General features: G+C 46.9%; 3 protein-coding genes across 4 annotated transcripts in view; 1 reads left to right on the top strand and 2 right to left on the bottom strand.

Moving 5' to 3' along the window:
• LOC105705738 (putative killer cell immunoglobulin-like receptor like protein KIR3DP1) overlaps positions 1 to 17,239 on the top strand; it is a 63,233-nt gene that overhangs the window by 25,512 nt on the left and 20,482 nt on the right. Inside the window, exons 6-8 of the mRNA XM_064380843.1 lie at positions 1,627 to 2,123; positions 5,248 to 5,433; positions 9,123 to 9,219. The gene's annotated coding sequence lies outside the window, so the exon portion shown is untranslated. The remainder of the gene's footprint in view (positions 1 to 1,626; positions 2,124 to 5,247; positions 5,434 to 9,122; positions 9,220 to 17,239) is intronic.
• The window catches only part of LOC105705730 (killer cell immunoglobulin-like receptor 3DL3), a 29,730-nt gene that overhangs the window by 2,041 nt on the left and 10,450 nt on the right, over positions 1 to 17,239 (bottom strand). Inside the window, exon 6 of one of the 2 annotated variants that reach the window (XM_064380841.1) lies at positions 16,405 to 16,860. The exons of the other annotated variant lie outside the window; for it this stretch is intronic. Within the exon in view, the coding sequence (XP_064236911.1) occupies positions 16,562 to 16,860 (299 nt within the window). The 3' untranslated portion in view covers positions 16,405 to 16,561. Of the gene's footprint in view, positions 1 to 16,404; positions 16,861 to 17,239 lie in introns of those variants that run through there. 2 annotated transcript variants of the gene reach the window in all.
• LOC135276702 (killer cell immunoglobulin-like receptor 3DL1) lies at positions 4,999 to 10,129 on the bottom strand. The gene is made up of 5 exons (XM_064380848.1): positions 10,092 to 10,129; positions 9,786 to 9,821; positions 8,742 to 9,026; positions 7,178 to 7,477; positions 4,999 to 5,744 (listed from the first exon to the last, which is right to left on the bottom strand). Exons 1-5 carry the CDS (start codon positions 10,123 to 10,125, stop codon positions 5,419 to 5,421), a joined length of 981 nt encoding a protein of 326 aa, XP_064236918.1. The 5' UTR covers positions 10,126 to 10,129; the 3' UTR covers positions 4,999 to 5,418.

Below are 17,239 nucleotides of genomic sequence, written 5' to 3'. Positions count from 1 at the left end.
ACAGCCTGGGCTCTCGCCTGCTCTTCCTAGAGGAGGGTGTGAGGCAGGGCTTTAGCTCAGCGCTTCCTGTGGCTCCAGGGTGCAAAGCCCAGGTGGGGCTGCTTTTCGGTTCCCACAGCTACACTGCATATGGGGTGACTCCGTGTGTCCCGGGCAGCTTTTCTGAGCCTTAGGGGACTGGCTCGCCCTGAAGCGTAGCTCCTGTTGTCACTTGCTGCTTGTCTGTTAGTAATGAACCTGCTTTCTGTAATTCATTGTGTGTGTGTTCTGTCTCCCTGGAATGAGTGTCACTGCTAATCATGTAGGGATTCCTAGTTCGCCCCCGATGAATTCCAATGGCTGTGAATAGAAAACACACACTCCTTTTCCCTCTTATTTTCCTGTGTACCCAGCATACTCCTCATCTCTACAGTCATCCTGTAATTCTCCCCATCTCATTCCCAGCATGTCAGGTACAGCCTCTTCCTTCAACACAAGATTGTTTGCACCTTTGTGTCTTCACAGCTGACAGCTCTGCATGAAAAATCCTTTCACCTATCTTCCAAGAGTTGAAACCATTTTTTTTCATTAAGGTCACAAATATTGTCGATCAATGAACCTACTCTGTCTTCTGACATTTTATGCTTAGCATTATCTATTTATTTTAAATTTCGGCTGGGTGCTGTGGCTCACGCCTGGAGTCCCAGATGTTTCGGAGGCTGAGGCAGTCAGATCAGTTAAGGTTGGGAGTTCAAGACAGCCTGTAAAACACGGAGAAACCCCATCTCTACTAAAAAATATAAGAGAAAATTAGCTGAGTGTGCTGGAGGGGATTGTAAACCCAGCTACTCGGGAGGCTGAGTCAGGAGAATCTCTTGAACCTGGAAAGTGGAGGTTGCAGTGAGCCGAGATCATGTCACTGAATTACAGCCTGGAAACGGGGCATGACTTCACCTCAAATAAGTAAATAAATAGACAAATTAATACATTTTGTGCACAGTAGCTTCACAATGGATCATTCATTATTGCCCCACCTGTGCGTTCATGTTCTGCCCTCCCATTTAACCACCTGCAATATCAGTGTCCTAAGAGCAAAGGACAAATGCATCCTGTTTACCATTTGTGGAAGGCAGAGGAATGCCGCCCTACCTGAAAATGTCCGTGTCCTAGCCCCCATATCTTGTGAACATGTTATTTTACATGAAAAGGAGCAATGAAGATGCTGATCAGCTGAATTTAAAAGGAGGTTATCCTCGATGATTTTAGGGAGATTATGATGGATTATCTCGGCATACTCAATAGAATCCCAAAGTCCTTGAAAGATGAGGAAGAAGGCAAGTAACATTCAGAGAAAGAGGTGTGGTAAGGAAGAAGGGTTGAGTGATGCCGTGTGAGAGACGTGACCAGTCTTTGGGTGCTTTTAAGAGGGAGGAAGGGGACCAGGAGCCGAGGAATGTGGGAGCCTCTAGGAGGTGGGAAATGTGGGAGGCAGATTCTCGCCTCAAACCTTCAGAGGGAAGGCAGCCTCGCTGTCACCTTGATTTTAGCGCCGTGAGATGCATTTCATATTTCCTAGCTATAACACTGTAAGATAGTTTTGGAAGCTGTGTTGTTGTCATCCATCAAGTTTGTGGAAATTTATTACAGCAACAACAGGAACGGGTTCCACACTGCACAGTAAGAGCGCGGCGCAGGGGCTGAACGAGCGAGTGAGTGGAAGCCTCATATCTGTGGATGACCTACGTTCTCTCTTACTGCAAGACTGTTGCTCTGCTGAGTCAGCCAGGGTTGCGTCATGAGCAACAGGAGCTTATTCCATGGTAAGTGGAATCCTGCAGAAACACCCTGCGCTCATCAGATGTTCCCTTCCCTTCCCTCTCACAAGCCCCCATGAATTTGTCCTCCAGTTTGAAATGCAGGCATAAAAACCACCACATTATCCCTGAGAAGGATGTCAGATTTGTACTCATCCATTTAGCCTGAAGGAGGTCTCAGCTGTGGAAATTTGAAATGAAGAGACTTCAGTGAGCCCTTTGCTAACCCCGGATACGTTTCACTGTTGTAATGTCTTAGGGTCAGAGATGTTAGAAGACCACCCCACAATCACTGGGCTAGGAGGCACTGAGCCAACGCTTGAATCCAAGGTACCAACCTCCCCAGGTTTCCAAAGGCAGAGATAAGAGGAATCCTTTTCTCACCATTTTTGGAGCTTGGTTCTGTGGGTGAAGGCCAGCTACTTAAAGGATTTCCAGAACAACAGACAGGAGAGAGGTGTGGAAATGAGGGTGCCTATCCTCCACTCATTGGAAATCTTTGAGGTTAACTAATGGCCAATACTGTTATCTAATGGGCCCTGGCACCCCCTTCTCCATAATCATCAAAAGCGATGCCCATGTCCTAAGATTTTGAGGTATAAATACAAAACAGGTGCTGGATGCATGACACTCTCCCACTTAAAAATATGTTACAAAGCTGTAGTAAGCTAAACAGCATGATACTGGCATAAAGAAAGGCTCATAGCACAATAGAGCAGAGGGAAGAACACAGACGTAATCCATGCATTTACATCCAATGAACTTTGATGATTGTAAGGGCAAAGAACCTACAATCAGGAAAGGACAACATTTTCAATAAATGGAGCAGGGAAAGCTGAATATCTACATGCAGAGAGATGAAACTGAAACCTCTACCTCTCAGCATAGACAAAAACCAAATGAAAACGGGTGAAAGACGGAAGCCTGAACCCATACAATGCCTAAAAGGAAACACTGGGGAAATGCTCCAGGACATTTATCTGAGGAAAGACATTTTTTTTTTTTTTTTGAGACAGAGTCTTGCTCTGTTGCCAGGCTGGAATGCAGTGGTGCCATCCCGGCTCACTGCAACCTGCGCCTCCTGGGTTCAAGTGATCCTCCTGCGTCAGCCTCCCGAGTAGCCGGGACTACAGGCGCCCACCACCATGCCCAGCTAATTTTTTGCATTTTTAGTAGAGAGGGGGCTTCACCATGTTTTCCAGGATGGTCTCTATCTCTTGACCTCGTGATCTGCCCACTTCAGCCTCCCACGGTGCTGGGATTACAGGTGTGAGCCACCTCACCCGGCCAGAGAAGATATTTTTTTAAAACGTCAAAAACACAAGAAATTAAAACAAAAATAGACCATTGGGATTACATCCAACTAAGCAGCTTCTGAACCTCAAATGAAGCAACCAAAGAAGTGAAGAGACAACCCAGACGATGGGAGGAAATATTTGCAGAGTGTGCGACTGAGCGGGGATTAATAACTAGAGTGTACATAAAGCTCAATGAAATGAAACAGTTACTTTAACAATTAGTGAAAGACCTGAACAGACACTTAGCGAACAAAACATTCAAATGGCCAACACGTGTATGAAAAAGTGCTCAGTATCGGTAGTCATCAGAGAAATGCGAACTGAAATCACAGTGAGCCATCTTCTCACCCCATTACACTGGCTTTTATCTGAAAGACAAAATGAATGCTGGCGAGGTGGTAGAGAAGGGAGGACCCTGGTACACTGTCGATAGGAATGTAAATTAGTACAGCCATTACAAAGGAGAAGAGTATGGAAGTTCCTCAAAAAACAAAAAGTTTGCCGGGCGCGGTGGCTCACGCCTGTAGTCCCAGCACTTTGGGAGGCAGAGGCGGGTGGATCACCTGCGGTCGGGGGTTCAAGACCAGCCTGACCAACATGGAGAAATGCCGTCTCTAAAATAATATATTATTAATAATATTAATATATTGATATAATAATAATTATTAATTGTTATATTAAATAAAATAAATTAATTTAAAAAAGAGAATGAAGCCTGGTGGACACATTATGTGTTCATATCCTTTGTAGTAATTCTGCACGAAGTTAGAGAAACATAATTATAAACAGAATTATCTGAAGCCTCAGAAAAATTATCCACAATTGGAGAACAGAAAAAAAATTAAAAAATAAAATTAAATAAATAAATACAATAAAAAGTTCGGTAGCCGTGGCTCACCCCTGTAATCCCAGCAATTGGGGAGGCCAAGGTGGTAGATCACCTGAGGTCAGGAGTTTGAGACCAGCCTGGCCAACATGGCAAAACCCAGTCTCTAATAAAACTGGCTGCGCATGGTGGTGGGTGCCAGTTATCCCAGCTACTTGGGAGGCTGAGGCAGGAGAATCGCAGGAATCCAGGAGATGGAGGTTGCAGTGAGCCCAGATGGTGCCACTGCACTCCATCCTGGGCAACAAGAGTGAAACTCTGGCTCAAAAATACAAGAAACACAAAACAAAACCTAAAAAGAGAATTTCCATAGGATCTTGCAATTCCACTACTGGTGTAAACCCAAAGGAAAGGACATCACTGTATTGAAGCGTTATCTGCACTCCCACGACTGTCCCAACACTGTTCACAGTAGCCAAGGCGTGGCATCAACCTACCTGCCCATCAGTGGATGAGCGGATAGAGAGAATGTAGCACATACGCACAATGGAGACCACTCCTCCATAAAAGCAATAACGTCCTGTCACTTCCAGACACATGGATGAACTGGAGGGCATTACAGAGATTGCCATTTCTCACCCATATGCAGGAGCTAACAGGTGGACCTCATGAAGGTAGAGAGAATGGTGGCTCTCAGAGGCCAGGAAGGGAATGGTGGAGGGTAACAACGAAAAAAAGAATATAAAAATATTTATTTATTTATTTGCTGAGACAGTGTCTCTGTCTGTCACCCAGGCTACAGAACAGTGGTATGATTTCGGATCACTGTAACCTCCGTCTCCTGGGCTTACACAGTTCTCATGCCTCAGCCTCCCAAGTAGCTGAGACTATAGGCACATGCCACCATTCCTGGTTAATTTTTTTTTCGTATTTTTAGTAAAGATGTGATTTCCCCCATGTTGGCGAGGGTGGTATTGAGCCCCTGATCTCAAATGATCCACCTGTCTTGGCCTCTCAAAGTGCTGGGATTACAGGTGTGAGCCACTGTGCCAACCTTATCAATGTATTTATTACCACTGGACTTTACACTTAAAAATGATGGTACAGGTGGTAAATTATGTAACCTTAGTAAATATTTTTGAAAATGAAAAGAAAAGGACACGGGGGTTGCTGATGATGACATCTCTCTGTGGGTGAGAGGCCAGGATGGGCTTCTGGGAAATGGGTGAGGTTGAGGGGCTGAGGGAACCTCTGATCTCCCCAAACTGAGCCCCATCTCCCCTCCTCTGGGCCTGTCCTGACCGCTTTCTTCATCTGCCTGGGTGCCCAGAGCCCTGAACGCGGGCCTCCATGCAGGCCGTGGAGGAGGGCCTGGAGGTGCCCTGTCTGCCATCCTGTGCCCTGACCCCGCCCTCACACCCAGGCTTCGTCTTCTCTCTGCATCTGTCCACGCTTCCCTCCATCATCAGCAGGAAGTTCCTCAGCTATGACTCTGGGATCATCAGACATGGGACAGGTATGGGGTTTCCTCACCTGTGACAGAAACGGACAGTGGGTCACTCGGGGCTGACCACTCGTAGGGAGAGTCACGGAAAGAGCCGAAGCATCTGTAGGACCCTCCGTGGGTGGCAGGGCCCAGAGGGAAGTGGGCCTGGAATGTTCCATTGATGCTGGGCACTGCAGGGAGCCTGAGTTCAGGGGCCTCCCCCTCCCTAGTTAGATGGTACATGTCGAACCAGTTCCGGGAGCTGCAGGACAAGGTCACGTTCTCTCCTGCCTGAACCGTGGGGCCCGGCTGGGCTGAGAGAGAAGGTTTCTCATATCGACCTGGAAGGAGAAGAGGCAGTTTGTTCAGGAGGCTCTTCCTTGTCACAGCTCCCTTCACACCTGAGCTGAGAACTCACTCCCCTGCTCCATGAGCTGATGCTCTCTCTCACCCTCCACCCGGTCTCTCTTCTGTCTGTTTTCTCCTTCTACCTTCCCTGTCTCTCCACTCACTTCCCCACCCCGGGTATGTTTTCCATTTTTGTTTTATTCTCTCTGACCCTCCTTGAATTGGTTGACTTGATCTTCCTTTTTCTTTAATTCTCAGTCTCTCACTGTCTAGTTCATAACTGTCTGCATATTTCTATCTATTATCTATTGATCTATCTATCTATTTGGTTCCATCCACAGGTTGTCTATCTATTATCTATATCTGTGCATCATCTATCACTCTATTATCTTTCTGTCTACCTCTGTACCTATGTATCATCTATCATCATAATCATCATCATCTCTGTGTATCATCTGTCAATCATCATGTATCTATAACCTCTCTATGATCTGCCATCTACCTATTTATCATCTATCTATCTCTATCTCTCCATCTGTCATCTGTGTCTCTGCCTCCCTGTCTTTCTCTGCCTCTCGGTCTCTCTAGTCTCTTTGGAATCTCTGCAGTCTGTCCCACATCTCCATCTTTCTCTCTCCCTGTGCCCCTCCCGCAGGGCCCTGATTTTAGGGCTTTTCTCTGCTCCCTTCCATCATTCTCTCCACTTCTCCTCCCTCTTTTCTCTCTCTTTATGTGTCTGTGAGTCTCTCATCCCCTTCCCCTGATTCTTTCTGTGTGTGTTTATGTCTTTGCATTTTGATGTCCCTGATTTCTCTCTGTGTCTCTCAGTAATGCTACAGTATGTGGGATTAGTTGGAATATGAGCCTCAGAATCCAGTCTGGGAACCCCAAGTACACACAGCACACTGGAGTTGGTGTTCTGGGGCCATGATATCCTGGGACGATTATGGCTCCACTGCACGGAAGGCAGAGGTGTCAGAATCAACACGGCATCTGTAGGTGCCCCAAGGCCTGAAGCCACAGGGCCCAACTCAGGTCAGAAATCTGGGTGTCTTTGGGTTCTCCTGGTACAGAACACTTTGTGGAGGAAATACAGAAATAAAACTTCTACCCTGTGCCAGGTGTCTGAACAAAGCCAGCATGGAAGGACGCCTCTGTCTGGGACATGTCTGTCTGTCTGTGTGTCCCTTCTACCTCCTTCCCTCTTTTCTCCCAGTATGGCTCCCGTGTCTGTCCTCTGTTATGATGTGTGGTCTGGACTTGTGTCTCCTGTTTCTCTGTGTCTGCTGGTACAGACCTCACCAAGTCAGTCTCTCTCCATAAGAACCCCACGCTCATTTTCCTCATGAGCACCTGGGGCTTCCAAGTCCTGAATCATTCACTCTGTGTCTTATTGACAATGAGAAGAATATCTGGATACTGTCACCTGTGATCACGATGTCCAGGGGGTCACTGGGAGCCGACAACTCATAGAGAGAGTCAGTAACAGAACCGTAGCATCTGTAGGTCCCTGCAAGGGCAGGCACCATGGGACCTATGGAGAAGTTGGCCTGGGAGCCGCCACCACGGGGCTCTCCAACGAGGCTCCAGGAGGCCTCAGCGATCCCCTCTCTGTGCAGAAGGAAGTGCTCAAACATGACATCTGACCAGCATTGCAGGATGACCATCTCTCCCGATTTCACCAGGGGACCTGGGAGGGCCAGGAGGGAAGGTTTTCTGTGCACTCCTAGGAAGAGAAGTTGTGAGTTCAGAAGGCATCTCCCTTTGTCTTCCCACCCATGGGACCTGGAATGAGTGAGGCTTCCCCTCCCCGGTGTCTGACTCTCTCCTCCCTCCCTGTGTCTCTCTGCTCTTTTCTGTGCCCATCACCCCTGGTGCAGGTCCCTCCCTCTGTCTCCCTCCCTCTTCTCTGTCTCTGTCTCTAGCAACCCCTGACTCCCTTCCCACTGGGCTCAGCCTCATTTCTTTGGCTGTTGTTCCTCTTTCCCACAAATTTCTTTCCTGCTGTCCATGTGGGGGTAGAAGAGGGACCACAACAAGCTGCATTTCTAGGCTCTTAGCCTTGAGGTCCAATCTCTTTTGGAGCCTTGGTTCAATCTGTTTAGGACAAATTGGAATCCCTGGCAGGAGGTATGAACTGATGAGGAAGGCGGGCAGCAGTGTCCCTGTTCCTGGTGGGGACTGGGAACCTCTCCTGCCATGTCTGTGCTTCTCCATGGTCCCGGCTTCCATAGGCGGCCCCTGGTGCTGTTTCCAGAAGCATCCACCCCTCCCTATGTGGATCGAGCCTGGTGGTGGCCTCAGCATCCCCCCCTTGCTGATCTCGGGGTGGCCACCCTTCTCCTGGTGTGGTTTCTTGACTTGTCCTTGCCGTGGGTTCCTGTGTTGTTTCCTGTTGCTGCTGTAGAAAATTGTCAAAACATGACGGCAGGAGAGAACACACTGAGCCCTTCCACTTCTGGAGACAGAAATCGGGCCCAGTTCTCCCTGGGCTAAAATCAGGGCATCTGCAGGGCTGCATTCCGTCTGGAGACTTGGGGGAGAATCAGTTCCCTTGACTTCTCCAGCCCTTAGAGGCCACCTGCATTCATGGCTCCTGGCCGTCCTCCACCCTCAGAGCCCGCAGTGGCTGCTGGAGTCTCCCTCCCACTACGCTGCTCTAATCCCCACTGCCCTCTTCCTCCTCCTCTCATGTGGGCACTTGTGATGACACTGAGCACAGCTGGACAGTCCAGGCGGCCTCCCCATCTCAAGGTCAACTCATCAACAACCTGAGCTCCATCTTCCCCCTTCTGTCCCCTGCCCTGTAACATAAACAGTCACAGGTTCCAGGGATGAGAATGTGGCCATCATTGGGGACAGTTATTCTTCCCACCACAGCACCCACTTCCCTGTATTCAATCCCCCTTTGCCCCAAATACAGTCAGGGCCTGGAAGCTCTGGGATTCAGGAGGTGGGACAGTGAGAAGCCCAGACAGGAGCCCTCTGACCTGTGACCCTGATCACCAGGGGGTTACTGAGTGCCGACCATGGAGTAGGCGAGTGGGGGTGAGAAGCCCGGCATCTGTAGGTCCCTGCGTGTGCTGGGGTCACAGGGCCCATGAGAAAGCTCTCCTGGAATATTCTGCCCTGGAGGATGGGAACGTTGATTCGGTCTTCCTCGTACAACATGAACTTGTTAAACCCAAGACGATAGTAGCACTGAAGAGTCACATTTCTGCCTTGAAGCACCACAGCGCTGGGCCAGGCAGACAGGAAGGGCTTGTCCCGACCACCTGGGGGAGCAGGAGGCGTTGCCTTAGAGAGGAAGATGTGGAGCGGCCCCTCCCTCCCTGTGCTCAGAAGATTCTCCCTTTTTCCACATTTCTAAGGCTCCTACGACACCTGGGTGCTCAAGGCTACAGGAAGGACCCATCCTGCACAGACATGGCGTCTCCCTACAACAAACGTGTCAGCTGAGAACTTTGAGTAAGTGCTGAATGATGGACTCCTACTAGATTTTAATACGGCAAAATTGCTTTCATAAAAAAACACAAGGTAGACACGGGGTGGGGGCAGGTCCTTTGTGAATGGAGTATCAGCCACTGCATGAACCACAATAAACAACTGAGCCCCCATCAGAGGATTTGAAATGTCAGGTCATGTCTGTGGTCCCCCCACCTCTTCTGGTAGAATGTCAGCAGCCACACGGCAGCCCCTACCGTCATGGAAACGCTGGAGTGTGTGAGTTACAACTTTGTCCTCAGAGGGTCGGCCTTTCCTAGCACTGCTTCCCTCCCTTCCTCTGCTGATGACACCGCTTCCTCCCCACACACCCCAGCTTGGAGCACCCTAGTCTCACCCCGGTCCCCACAGAGCTTGACTCAGCCAAGGGAAGGAAAGGCTGGGAAGGGCTAGGTCAGAACTGTGGGCCGAGCATCCCAGGGTCCCCTCTTCCTAGTTTATGAGAGACTCCCCCACAGGGCTTCCCTCCTGTTTCAGGAAAATCCTCTTATGTGGGGAGATGACACCCTAAAGTTTAGGGAAGGACTTACCCTCATGTGTCCAGGCCCTCTGGACCAAGAAGAACCCTGGAAAGAGAGATCATGATGGATGATTCATCTGCACACAAACCAGGCCTCCCCTGCTGTCCTGGTGGGGCTGTGCACATTGGCAGCCAGGCCCTTGATGGGCTAAAGTTAAACTCAGCCTTGTTGCCCACCTGACGCCAGGGAACAGGGCTCTCGGCTGTGCAGAGACCCAGCCTCCAGGCCCAGGTCTACACTTCCAGGCCCGTATCTCCACTCCAGTCCCATATCCCCACCCCAGCACTCCCTCCCTCGATTCCCTCCGGGACTCACCGACACACGCCATGCTGACGACCATGGGCGACATGGTGCTGCCTGTGCAGACCGGCGGCCGCACCCCAGCTCCCTTCAGCAGCGCACAGGATGTTGTGAGGGGCCCAGCCCGTGCCATTTACATGCTGACCACATCATGGGACGGTGACGTACACAGGCTCTTTCCACCTTGCATGAGGCCCAGGGGGGGTTCGGTCAAGAGAGGAACATGGCTTCCTGGAAATTGTTCTGACTAGAATTGTCACCTTGTGTCATTCACTATGAGCAATTCAAAACATGTCTCCAATCCAATCTCTTGTACATGAGATGACTGAATTCTGTGATGATATTAAAGACTTTTGAGGTATTTTTGCTGTTCTTATCTGAGATTCAAGCTCTTCTTCATGTGTAGTATACAATATATCGAATTGGTACTATTAACATTATTAGAGTAATTGTGACAAAAATTCACTAGGATTTTTCTTGCTCGTATTTCTTGTACTAAGCCAGAAGCAGTTCAAATTACTTAAATTCTCATTGAAGGATTTTCCAGTTATTTACATATTTTAGAATTGTACTTTATTAGCAAAACACAACATGTAAATCTGGATTTTATAGTTTGATGACCCAAGAGTCCAGAGTCCAAACTAATGGTTTGTTCTCTCTCTCTCTTTCCCTTATTTTAAATATTTCAGGACTATCCAGTAACTTAATGCTATAGAAAATCAAGTTTCCCCCAGCAGCACTTTGACGATGAGGTGGGCGGATTTCCTGAGGTCAGGAGTTCGAGACAAGCCTGGACAACATGGTGAAACCCCGTCTCTACTAAAAATAAAACAAAGGTAGCCAGGCATGGTGGCAGGCGCCTGTAATTCCTGCTAGTTGGGAGGCCGAGGCACAAGAGTCACTTGGACCTAGGAGGCAGAGGTGGCAGTGAGCCGAGATCGCACCACTGCACTCTGGCCTGAGTGAGAGAGCGAGAGTCTGTCTCAAAAAAAAAAAAGGCGGGGGAGGGGGAAGGAAAGCAAATGGCCTCTAATAAGAAATTAGAGGACTCAGGCTACCAAATTTTAAGGGGTTGTATAAAGTTACATAAAGTGTAGCATCCTCACGAGAGTGGACACAGTCAGTGAGCAGAAAACAGTGTGTAAAACACATCTGTGTACACACAGTCCCTGTATAGTTGACAACAGCTGCCGTGTGGATTAAGGTGGAATAGAATGTCTTCTCAATAAACAACACTGGACCAAAGAGTTATTTGTCTGAAAAAATACATGTAAATGTATTCTGACACTATAAAAACACTGCTTATTTTTTATCTTCTCATCGTAAATTTTTTTTTGTTTGTTTGTTTTTGTTTTTGTTTGGATGTGATAACAGTGTTGTTTCTTTTTTTTTTTTTATTGCATTTTAGGTTTTGGGGTACATGTGAAAAACCTGCAAGGTTGTTGCATAGGTGCATACGTGGCGGTGTGATTTGCTGCCTCCCTCCCCTTCACCTATATCTGGCATTTCTCCCCATGCTATCCCTCTCCAACTCCCCACCCCCCCGCTGACACCCCACTCCCCACCAACAGACCTCCGTGTATAGTGCTCCCCTCCCTGTGTCCATGTGTTCTCCTTATTCAACACCCACCTATGAGTGAGAACATGTGGTGTTTGATTTTGTGTTCTTGTGTCAGTTTGCTGAGAATGATGGTTTCCAGGTTCATCCATGTCCCTACAAAGGACGCGAACTCCTCCTCGTTTTTTATGGCTGCATAATATTCCATGGTGTATATGTCCCACATTTTTCCTGTCCAGTCTATCATCGATGGGCATTTCGGTTGGTTCCAGGACTTTGCTATTGTAAACTGTGCTGCAATGAACATTCGTGTGCATGTGTCCTTATAGTAGAACGATTGATAATCCTTTGGATATATGCCCAGTAATGGGATTGCTGGGTCAAATGGAATTTCTATATCTAGGTCCTTGAGGAATCACCACACTGTGTTCCACAGTGGTTGAACTAATTTACACTCCCACCAACAGTGTAAAAGTGTTCCTATTTCTCCACATCCTCTCCAGCATCTGTTGTCTCCAGTTTTTTTAATGATCACCATTCTAACTGGCGTGAGATGGTATCTCAATGTAGTTTTGATTTGCATTTCTCTAATGACCAGTGATGATGAGCATTTTTTCATATGTTTGTTGGCCTCATGTATGTCTTCTTTTGTAAAGTATCTGTTCATATCCTTCGCCCATTTTTGAATGGACTTGTTTGTTTTTTTCTTGTATATCTTTTTTAGCTCGTTGTAAATTCTGGATATCAGCCCTTTGTCAGACAGGTAGGCTGCAAAAATTTTTTCCCATTCTGTTGGTTGCCAATTCACTCTATTGACTGTTTCTTTTGCCGTGCAGAAGCTGTGGAGTTTGATTAGGTCCCATTTGTCTATTTTGGCTTTTGTTGCCATTGCTTTTGGTGTTTTGGTCATAAAGTCCTTGCCTACTCCTATGTTCTGAATGGTTTTGCCTAGGTTTCCTTCTAGTATTTTTATGGTGTTAGGTCTTATGTTTAAGTCTTTAATCCATCTGGAGTCAATTTTAGTGTAAGGTGTCAGGAAGGGGTCGAATTTCTGCTTTCTGCATATGGCTAGCCAGTTTTCCCAACACCACTTATTGAACAGGGAATCCTTTCCCCATTGCTTGTTTTTATCAGGTTTGTCAAAGATCGGGTGGTTGTAGATATGTTGTGTCACCTCCGACGCCTCTGTTCTGTTCCATTGGTCTATATCTCTGTTTTGGTACCAGTACCATGCTGTTTTGATTACTGTAGCCTTGTAGTAGAGTTTGATGTCCGGTAGTGTGATGCCTCCCGCTTTGTTCTTTTTGCTTAGGATTGACTTGGCTATGCGGGCTCTCTTTTGGTTCCATATGAAGTTTAAGGTGTTTTTTTCCAGTTCTGTGAAGAAGGTCATTGGTAGCTTGATGGGGATAGCGTTGAATCTGTAAATTACTTTGGGCAGTATGGCCATTTTCAAGATATTGATTCTTCCTAACCATGAACATGGAATGTTTCTCCATCTGTTTGTGTCCTCTCTTATTTCGTTGAGCAGTGGTTTGTAGTTCTCCTTGAAGAGGTCCTTTACGTTCCTTGTTAGTTGTATTCCTAGGTATTTTATTCTCTTTGTAGCAATTGTGAATGGCAGTTTGTTCTTGATTTGGCTCTCTTTAAGTCTGTTATTGGTGTATAGGAATGCTTGTGATTTTTGCACATTGATTTTGTATCCTGAGACTTTGCTGAAGTTGCTTATCAGTTTCAGGAGATTTTGGGCTGAGATGATAGGGTCTTCTAGATATACAATCATGTCGTCTGCAAATAGAGACAATTTGACTTCCTCCTTTCCTAATTGAATACCCTTTATTTCTTTTTCTTGTCTGATTGCTCTGGCTAGAACTTCCAGTACTATATTGAATAGGAGTGGTGAGAGAGGGCATCCTTGTCTAGTGCCAGATTTCAAAGGGAATGCTTCCAGTTTTTGCCCATTCAGTATGATATTGGCTGTTGGTTTGTCATAAATAGCTTTTATTAATTTGAGGTACGTTCCGTCGATACCTAGTTTATGGAGAGTTTTTAGCATAAAGGGCCTTTGAATTTTGTCGAAGGCCTTCTCTGCATCAATTGAGATAATCATGTGGTTTTTGTCTTTGGTTCTGTTTATGTGGTGAATTACGTTTAGAGACTTGTGTATATTGAACCAGCCTTGCATCCCCGGGATGAATCCTACTTGATCGTGGTGGATAAGCTTTTTGATGTGCTGTTGCAATCGGCTTGCCAGTATTTTATTGAAGATTTTTGCATCTATGTCTATCATGGATATTGGCCTGTAGTTTTCTTTTCTTGTTGAGTCTCTGCCAGGTTTTGGTATCAGGATGATGTTGGTCTCATAAAATGATTTGGGAAGGATTCCCTCTTTTTGGTTTATTTGGAATAGTTTCAGAAGGAATGGTACCAGCTCCTCTTTGTATGTCTGGTAGAATTCGGCTGTGAACCCATCTGGACCTGGGCTTTTTTTGGGTGGTAGGCTGTTAATTGCTGCCTCAACTTCAGACCTTGTTATTGGTCTATTCAGGGTTTCGACTTCTTCCTGGTTTAGGCTTGGGAGGAGGCAAGTGTCCAGGAATTTATCCATTTCTTCCAGGTTTTTCTAGTTTATGTGCATAGAGTTGTTTGTAATAGTCTCTGATGATGGTTTGAATTTCTGTGCAATCTGTGGTGATATCCCCTTTATCGTTTTTTATTGCATCTATTTGGTTATTCTCTCTTTTCTTTTTTATTAGTCTGGCTAGTGGTCTGTCTATTTTGTTGATCTTTTCAAAAAACCAGCTCCTAGATTTATTGATTTTTTGAAGGGTTTTTCGTGTCTCTATCTCCTTCAGTTCTGCTCTGATCTTAGTTATTTCTTGTCTTCTGCTAGGTTTTGAGTTTTTTTGATTTTGCTCCTCTAGCTCTTTCAATTTTGACGATAGGGTGTCAAATTTAGATCTCTCCTTTTTTCTCATGTGGGCACTTATTGCTATATATTTTCCTCTAGAAACTGCTTTAAATGTGTCCCAGAGATTCTGGTATGTGGTGTCTTCGTTCTCGTTGGTTTTGAAGAATGTCTTTATTTCTGCCTTCATTTCAGTGTTTATCCAGTCAACATTCAGGAGAAAGTTGCTCAATTTCCATGAGGCTGTGCGGTTCTGGGTTGGCTTCTGAATTCTGAGTTCTAACTTGATTGCACTGTGGTCTGACTCATCATAAATTTTTTATGATACATTTCTTAAATTGACAAGTAAAATTATATGGAGTCACCCATCACTATTCCTGGGTGACTGGTTCCAGGATCCTCACTGAGATGTGAGAATCTGCAGATGCTCCAGCCTCTGACATGAAATGGCTTAGTGAGTGCATATAACCCTGCACGTCCTCCTGTGTATGTCAGATCCTCTCCAGATTACTTAGCATTCCTGATACAGGCTACGCACAGCTTCACTCGGGTCCATTCAACATACTCATGCTTTTTGAAATATTGGGGATTTTTTTTCTCTGAATATTTTTGATTTATATTTTGTTACACGAACAGCTGTAAACCCTGCAGATATGGAGGACCGACTGTGTATTTATCATGTGAAAGATGATGTTTTGATAAGTGTCCTTGTGGAGATGAGACTAACAAGGGCGATGACCCTGCAAATGTTTCATGTTGGAATTACCCTGCAAGCTTTCCAGGTCTGCGGAGAGTAGGAACAGCACTTGTCTATCTGATTCACGATCCTTGGAACCTCCTATATGCTGCATCTTTGGATGGAAATTGGAGTCCCAGGGACAAATCAGACTCCACCTGCTTCCAGAAGCTCCCAGTCCAGGGGTGAGAACCCAGTGGAGAACATGTGGGGTTATGTGGACATAGTAATGATAACACCAAAAGTTAAGGCAAAAAAAGAGTCACATTACCTAACTCATGAGGGCAGATGGGTTTATTTAAAGAGGAAAGACCTACATTGAAATTAAAAAAAAAATTTTAAGTTTTACTGATGACAGAAGGCTGAAAGATAGTCAGAGGGAAGGTGGAACAGCAGGAGGGGAGGTGGAACAGCACGTGTCTAAGTGCTGTGTTAAGAGGGAGCCTCTTCTAGTCTGGACTTGTGAGTTCCTCAGTGTGACTGCAGCCTCAGGTAGGAACAGGAAGTAAGCCAGTTAGGTTGGAGAGGTGGGCAGGGTCAAGTGAAATGGAGAATTGTGTGTGAAGCAAACGAGTATGTTTCCTGTCCAGCAGGCAGTGGGGACCACAGACATTGTAAGCGAGAGAGAGCCACGTTCAGATTCATGGTGTGAGGAAGAGCGATCCCCTAAGATGCAGACTCACACCTTCAGGTCCCAGGTGCTGTTACATTGGAGCTGGTAAGCAGGGTTTGAGACAGGGCCATTGTCTCCCTAGAGGACCCCTCAAGGCCTGTGCATGATGTTCACAGACAGGAGACAGCAATCCAGGCTCAGCATTTAGAAGTTCCATGTACACACTGGTTTCTGTTGGGGCTCTCTTGGGCCTCTGAGAAGGCTGAGTGATTTTTCTCTGTGTGAAAACGCAGTGATCCATCTGTGCCTATGTCACCTCCTGAGGGTCTTGTTCTTCAGAGTCCTGGAGAGAGGGAAATGTTGAGTGAGGGAGGGGCTCACATTCTACGTGACTATTAGGGAATAAGACTCCATCCCCGAGGCTGGGCCGAGGAGGACCTACCTCCCTGTTCACTCTTCTGTCCTCCCCAGGTTCTTGGTTCATTACAGCAGCATCTGTAGGAGACAGAAGTCATCAAAGCACCTGGGAGGGCCCTTCTGTGTCCTCATTTGATGTGCAGACACCAACACACAAGGGGAGGCCATGAGTGCCTGAGGTCCCTCAGCTGCCTACAGCCTGACTCACACATTCTGTCTCTCTGGGTACAAGGACCCCTCCCATGAAGAGCTCTCAATTTCCATCCCATTGCTTCTGAGCTGAAGGCAGGGGCAGGGTGTCTGGTGCTCTCTCTAGAAAGCCCTGCCTCTGCAGCTCCTGCCTTGGGCCAGAGACCATCCCGCCGATGAGGAACACACACCCGCGTGGTCCCATCCCGCTTCCACACACGGCCCTGAGGTCTCCGGCCTCTGCTTCATGAGACTTACTCCTTTTGTTGGACCACCAGCGACGAATGAGAAAGAAGAGGAGGATGGTGAAGGGGATGATGACCACTGAGCACCGAATGAGAAGGTGCAGGTGTCTGGGGAAACCTGGAGGAAGATGGGAACCCAGTAAGAAGTTGACCACAGCAGTTCCTCTTCAGGGATCGTCTCTCATCTCTTCACTGCCAGGTAACCACACACAACGTCTCTTTAGAACCAGCACCCCAGTGGCAGGAGACCCAGATTTCTCCTGCTTTCTCAGCTATAGTTCTCAGTAATCAGAGAATGTGCTGGAGATACCACTGCTACAGTTTGAATGTCTGGCTCCTCCAAACCTAGATATTTAACTTGCAGTGTGGGAGTTTGCGCCTATTGAGATGTGTTTCGGTCATGGGGGTGGATCCATCATGAATAGATTAATGCTGTCCCCATGAGACGGGGTTAGCAAGTTTTCTGTTAGTTCCCTGAGAGCTGGTTGCTAAAAAGA

This window comes from Aotus nancymaae, unplaced genomic scaffold, assembly GCF_030222135.1.
Source record: "Aotus nancymaae isolate 86718 unplaced genomic scaffold, 86718_ANA_hifiasm-v0.15.2.pri h1tg000028l, whole genome shotgun sequence".
NCBI lineage: Eukaryota > Metazoa > Chordata > Mammalia > Primates > Aotidae > Aotus > Aotus nancymaae.
Note: the sequence above shows the minus strand (reverse complement) of the source record. Positions and strands in the feature narration are given on the sequence as shown.

Coding starts and splice junctions, on each gene's coding strand:
- LOC135276702 (XM_064380848.1), bottom strand. CDS start 10,125: ATGTCGCCCATGGTCGTCAGCATGGCGTGTGTCG. Junction 9,027..9,785: donor GAGGGCCTGGACACATGAGG/GTAAGTCCTTCC, acceptor CTGCTCCCCCAG/GTGGTCGGGACAAGCCCTTC. Junction 7,478..8,741: donor CCTGGTGATCAGGGTCACAG/GTCAGAGGGCTC, acceptor TTCTCTTCCTAG/GAGTGCACAGAAAACCTTCC.